The 6222-nt window shown below is 34.8% G+C and overlaps 2 protein-coding genes across 4 annotated transcripts; one reads left to right on the forward strand and one right to left on the reverse strand.

Moving 5' to 3' along the window:
* The first annotated feature begins 6 nt into the window (after positions 1 to 6).
* eIF4E4 (eukaryotic translation initiation factor 4E4) lies at positions 7 to 1411 on the forward strand. Of its 2 annotated transcripts, none has more exons than XM_018461377.1 (4): positions 7 to 52; positions 528 to 709; positions 826 to 1143; positions 1208 to 1411. In XM_018461377.1, exons 1-4 carry the CDS (start codon positions 23 to 25, stop codon positions 1320 to 1322), a joined length of 645 nt encoding a protein of 214 aa, XP_018316879.1. In that variant the 5' UTR covers positions 7 to 22; the 3' UTR covers positions 1323 to 1411. The 2 variants fall into 2 exon arrangements, with proteins under 2 accessions (XP_018316879.1, XP_018316878.1); XM_018461376.1 differs by lacking the exon at positions 7 to 52 and adding an exon at positions 94 to 406.
* Positions 1412 to 1819: 408 nt separating this feature from the next.
* Fadd (fas-associated death domain protein) lies at positions 1820 to 4868 on the reverse strand. Of its 2 annotated transcripts, none has more exons than XM_018461375.1 (5): positions 4781 to 4868; positions 3205 to 3568; positions 2677 to 2859; positions 2279 to 2409; positions 1820 to 2151 (listed from the first exon to the last, which is right to left on the reverse strand). In XM_018461375.1, the coding sequence occupies exons 2-5, from the start codon at positions 3527 to 3529 to the stop codon at positions 2017 to 2019; spliced, it is 774 nt and encodes a 257-aa protein (XP_018316877.1). In that variant the 5' UTR covers positions 3530 to 3568; positions 4781 to 4868; the 3' UTR covers positions 1820 to 2016. The 2 variants fall into 2 exon arrangements, with proteins under 2 accessions (XP_018316877.1, XP_018316876.1); XM_018461374.1 differs by lacking the exon at positions 4781 to 4868 and adding an exon at positions 3715 to 3752.
* Between the last annotated feature and the right edge of the window lie 1354 nt (positions 4869 to 6222).

The following is a 6222-nucleotide window of genomic DNA, read 5'->3' on the forward strand; positions in this document are numbered from 1 at the left end:
AGCGAGTATAACATCAAGTGACATGGCTACGAGTATTTCGGAAGAAATCGAGGTACGTTGATGATGGATCGCGTCGCGCGGGAACGTCGACGTCGACCTCGTCCGCATGGCACAGATCGCGACAAAAACAAACAGCGTCACGATGTCGTGTGAAAATTCTCTGCCGATCTTTCACATTCCTTTCGTTATCCTTCTCCCTCTGCGTCCCTCACCCTCTTCATCCGTGTAGAAAGTGATCCGCGAGGTTTGCAGCGTTTTTTCATTCGGTAAAGGTGCCCCGTCGCGTCGATTATCCTATCGATTTACAAATAATCGCCGAAAATATCACGGGGCGATTGCGAGGGACGGCGTGAAAACGCCGACCGGCAAAACGATGCACATACAATCTGTTGTGACCGTCGTACAGGTTAGCGCGGCCACGCTTAAGGTTGCCCATAATTTCCGCGAATCGATGCGAATCTGAATGCGAGCCTAACGCGATTCCTTCTGGTGTCGGATAAACAGTGACTCTTTAAACTCTTTTCTAGGAAATCGATCGAAAGCAGAATACGGAAGTAGCGAGCCCCGGCGAGTTTCCGCCTGAATACTTAATCAAGCATCCATTGCAAAACACCTGGACTCTGTGGTATTACGAGCCCGATAGGACTAAAACATGGGAAGAAAGCCAGCGGGAAATAACGAGCTTTGATACAGCTGAGGATTTCTGGAGGTAACTGGAGTTTTTTTTCCTCCAATAAATATGAAAAGCATGCCAGAGATGAAGCATACAAGAAGAAGTAAAATATGAATTATAGCAAAGGAAAATCGTTTTTTTGTTATGTGCAGCTTGTACAACCACATAAAGACAGCCTCTGAGTTAAGACAAGGTTGTGACTATAGCATGTTTAAGCAAGGAATTCGGCCTATGTGGGAGGATGATCAAAACAAATGTGGCGGACGATGGCTAATAAATCTAGATAAAAAGCAAAGAACTACGGATCTAGATAATTTTTGGTTAGAAATTCTACTCTGTATGATCGGAGAAGCCTTCAACGAATATTCCGATGACGTTTGCGGAGCCGTAGTAAATGTCAGGCCAAAAGGAGACAAACTCGGTGTCTGGACATCGAATGCAGATTGCGCGGATAGTGTTATGGAAATTGGGTAAGCTGTTTTGATTTTTTATCTGATTTTTCGAGCTTACTAGTATGATAATTTGTGATTTTAGCCGGAAACTCAAGGAAAGATTAAGGATTACGTCTAAAACGACTATGGGATATCAAGTACATAAAGATACTATGGTGAAAGCTGGGAGTCAAACAAAAAATACTTATACACTTTAAATATCGCTAAAAATTCATGATATCACCCTTAAGTTGTTCATTCAAATATGTTAATGTGAAAAATCATTAGATAATAAAATTGTGTGGAAATATTTCTTTGCATTATGTTAAAAAGGAATAAAACTTTTGTTTTCAAAAGCATGTTACATTGTTGTAGTTATGTTTCCATAATAACAGCAGAGAGAGATTAAATTAATATCGAAATTAATAAATCACATTAAAATGAAATAGATGGATATATTATTAATATAAAAATTCAGTTTAAGAAATATAGAATATGTATAGCTTACCTGTAATTGACGAGATACGCATGTGGGCTGCCGTATTTTTGTGACTAATCGACTATATGATTTGAATAAATTTATATTCTTAAATGTAATTTGTGCAACCTTATTTTTCAACAAATAAATCCTTGTAATCTCTTTTAATACTTACGTACAATAGTTACAATTATACTCAAGATCTTTTTATAAATGTCAAAAAAGTCTAGTGGCATGTGCTTTCATACCTTTATTTACATCACTTATATAACTTTTTTTTACATTAAATTATCTATTGTGTATACCATCAAATCTTTTCATTGTTAAATTATGTCACATTTGATTGGAAAACAGTATAAGTTAAGGCGTCGATTCAGAAAAAGAAATATATATTAGCTCCAATATAACATGCGTAGAAAGATCTTGTATTGATATCATACATTCCTACTTTTTAATATTAATTCCTCCACAAGTTCTTTAATATCTCTCCGTCTTCCCTTTTCTAAGGCACGTATTAAACTTATGGCCCATTGCTCAGTGTCGGATTGCAATATATAAATTTTTAAAATCTATAAACAAAAATTATTTTAGTATCGAGTTCAATCCGAGTACATATTTTAGACGTCTAGCTGAACATTTATATATGTAGTATACACATATACGTATATATTTAAGTCTTTACTATAAATGTGTTACCTCATAGCTTTGCTCCTTCGAATCATAAGGATATTTACTTTGTACAGCATCAATTTCACATTCTGTAATACCTAAATGTCTGGCTACATCTCGCCAAGATCGACCCAGTCTGTCTTTGACTTGTAGCATCACTTTAAAAAACATACATATGTATATAGATACGCATGTATGTGTGTGTGTGTGTGTGTGTGTATATATATATATAAAAATTATAGTCTTGTGTGTGTGTGTGTGTGTGTGTGTGTTTACGTATGCGCGCACGTAAGCATATGTATATACATGTATACAGAGTGTAATAAAAAGTTTATCATATTTCTTTTCCAGTCGTTTGGTGTATATTGGGCCATATAAACACATTACCAATAAAAAAAGTTATAAACTTAAGATTTTAAAAATACCTGCTTCTTGTAATTTTCTTCTTTTATAAAGATTATATTGTTCCTTTTGCTTAGAATTACAATATAATGTTTGTGAACTATTAATGAACGGTTTAGTTGAGTTTTCTATTAACAACTGAGATAACATAGAATTGCATGCACATTCTGAGCAAATAGACTCTGATGCTAGTGATGGTACCAAAACTGTGTTGTAGAGAGATATAATTTATTAGCTTATTAAATTATTTTATAACTATTTCAACATATTATCCAGTTATTTTAATGTATCTATGATAAAGGAAAGTCATGTTGCTATAAAGAATATCAGTATACTAAAAATATGCATATTTTTGAAGTTTTTAATTCTTATACTAATCTTATTCTTATTTGTTATATTATTCGTAACTATATTATTTAAGAATTCTCAAATTAACTTTGCATAATGTTATATATTTATTAACAAGACTCCTATCAAAACTGTTTTGTTATCTTACGAATATTCTTATGAAAATTCTAAAATACCAAAAAAATAATTAAAAAAACAGTTACCTTCACTTTGATATATATTACATAAAGATAATGGTGACACAGCCTTCAACCAACTTTCATAATCTTGCAATTTGCTTTCCAAGTCAGGCTTGTGAATATACTTTTTTGATATATACCATAATGGCTCTACATTACTGTAACTCATAATATCTCGTTTTTCCAGTAATCTCATAAACATTTTGAGGTCCTTTATCTGGCTCAATTTACGTTTTGAATCAATTTCATGTACATAATTACACTTCAGCTGATTCAAAATGTCACTGTCAATGAAAGGCTCAGCTATACTGAGGAAGTCTTGACAAAGCAGGGTATATTTTTCGAACATCTTGTCCTTCCAGAGAGACTCAATTTTTCAAACCAGATTCTACAGCATATAAATATAATATTTATTTACGTATAGATAAGATTTACAGCCTAAAAAACTATTCAAACAGATACTTTGAATGCAATGCGCTTGCACCTAAATATTTAAGAAAAAAAAATGGTAATTATTCAGAATACCTCCCTCACCTCTGATTTCGATGAAATTAGGCTTATTCGACGCGTTTTTGCACAAAACGAAAGAATCTGGCAGAAAAAAGTGTCGCTCTGCCTCGCGAACCGAGATATTTAGCGTTAAAGTTGACGACTCTGCAGGTTAGGAAATCTGTCATACCGACTATGTGTAGTGCTACCAGTATGCTTTCTTCATGCTCTCTGACTTCATGCGCATGCGTCTCGTTACTTGTCGGTCCAACAGGCACCAAATTTAAAATGTGTGCTATAAAACAAATAAATCCTAACCCATGTGGACAGTGGGGTGTATAGACAGTAATGCTTGGGTTCGGGCGGCTACGCCGCCCGAACGGAAAATAAAAAAAGTAAGCAGTAAGCGAATTGACCAATCACAGTAGAGTCCGTAAGGCCATAACATAAGCAGTAGCGAATCCAACATGTTGATTTCCTTACTGCTTACGTTTTACTGCCTTAAGTTTTTTGTGTGCCAGGGCCTTAATGCTTGGGTTTGGGCGGCTACGCCGCCCGAACGAAAAAAAAAAAAAAAAAGTAAAAAAACCGTTCTCATACCCCACTGTCTTCATGGGTTAGAAATATTCCAAGCAGACACTGTCTCAGCTGTAACTTCTAGACGGTTAGGTCCCAAGCGGGTAGGTTTTTTTTTTTTTTCCATTCGGGCGGCTACGTCGCCCGAACCCAAGCATTACTGTCAATACACCCCACTGTCTACATGGGTTACAAATATTCCAAGCGGACAATGTCTAAGCACTACTACATACGTTTAATTTATTTTATAGCATTAATTTCAAATTTCGTGCACATAGTCGGTATGACAGATTTCCTAACCTGCAGAGTCGTCAACTTTAACGCTAAATATCTCGGTTCGCGAGGCAGAGCGACACTTTTTTCTGCCAGATTCTTTCGTTTTGTGCAAAAACGCATCGAATAAGCCTAATTTCATCGAAATCGGAGGTGAGGGAGGTATTCTGAATAATTACCTTTATTTTTTATGTACACAACAATACTTATCAATAATTGTACACATTTGCATGCTATAAATTACAGATTTGCTTGTCCCTACTGTATATCCTTTTATACTGTGACAAATAATGCACTGATATCCTATATATATATATATCCAGTGCACTGAACTGGCACCGTCAAAATATCTCGTGCCATTTAGTGTGCACTGAGTGCGTACTAGCGAGTGTCGTGCGGTCAAATGAACACGTGACACTAGCCAAGTGCGCATTGACACTGCCAATCGAACACGCTCTTGACACTGAGTGCAGCAAGTGCACCCCAATCGAAAATGATATAAGAAATTGACCAATTCAATACCAAACAATAGAATTCGAGGAGAATAATCGACTATGATTCGTCCATTTCTTATGACTTAAAGTTTAAAACCCTATTGTAGATCCGGGATAAAGCCTTGTGTCCACGATGCTAGAAATTGGTCCGATATCTCGGATGAAGAAAGAATTGACCAATCGCATTGATCATGTGACTAAATTGTTTAAATGTGATTGGTTGATTCTTTCTCTCTCCGTGGGCTTAAGAGTCAAGACGGTCTCGAAATAAGAATCGACTAGCCGGCCATAGTCAAGTAAATGTTTCTTGTACACTTTTCTTTACCTGTGATTTAAACACTCACGCGCTGATGAATAACGCTTACGGTATAAGATATAAGATATAATATATTAACGTTGTAATAAATGTTGTAATACATTACATTCAATTTAAAATTAATTCTTTTCCCTTCCTTTTTTTTTTTTAGTGCCGACAGTATTCATTGGACATAAAAACTCGCTTGAAGTTTTTGGGGGGTTTTATGTTCATCTAGAGGGAATTGGCGTTGCTTGTGGAGGTTTTGGCTGTGGCCATCTGGCAACACTGCCAAGTGCTCTCTGGCACAGTATATACAGTAGCGCAACTCTCTGTCGGCACCTTTGATGTTAGTGTTGGCAAAAATGGAGTGCGCATGCGCGAAATCAGTAAGTTCCCCAGTAACGCCATCTAAACTTCTATCTCATTTGCTCTTTAGTTTCCTTTTTCTCTCTCTTTCTTTCTAGCTGCTCTAGTTCATTTGTATGTACAGCAAATTAATTAAATGTAAAAAACTAAAAGAAATACATTAATAATTGTAATGTATTGCAAAATAAAAAAAAAGACACAAAAATAAGAAAATATTAAATTATATAAGTATGGTATAAATATTAAACTGTAAAAATATAATTAATGATCGGTACACGATGCTTGTTTTCCTGCTAAATTGCTTGCGTTTTTTAAAATTATTAGAATTGTACCATGCAGAATTAACGCAGATTTTCTAGCTCAAATGTAAGCAATTCAACAGAAAAATACAAGCATCATGTTCCGCATGTTTAAAATATTAATATAAACAATAAAAGGTAAAATTTAATGTTATACAGATTTCGTTTCAGAAAACAATTACTATAATTGTTGTAATTATAAAAAGTATCTAATAATAATTTTATTAAATTAAATATAATAATTTTT

The sequence above is a fragment of the Mycetomoellerius zeteki genome, unplaced genomic scaffold, assembly GCF_001594055.1.
Source record: "Mycetomoellerius zeteki isolate Tzet28-1 unplaced genomic scaffold, Tzet1.0 scaffold121, whole genome shotgun sequence".
Classification (NCBI taxonomy): domain Eukaryota; kingdom Metazoa; phylum Arthropoda; class Insecta; order Hymenoptera; family Formicidae; genus Mycetomoellerius; species Mycetomoellerius zeteki.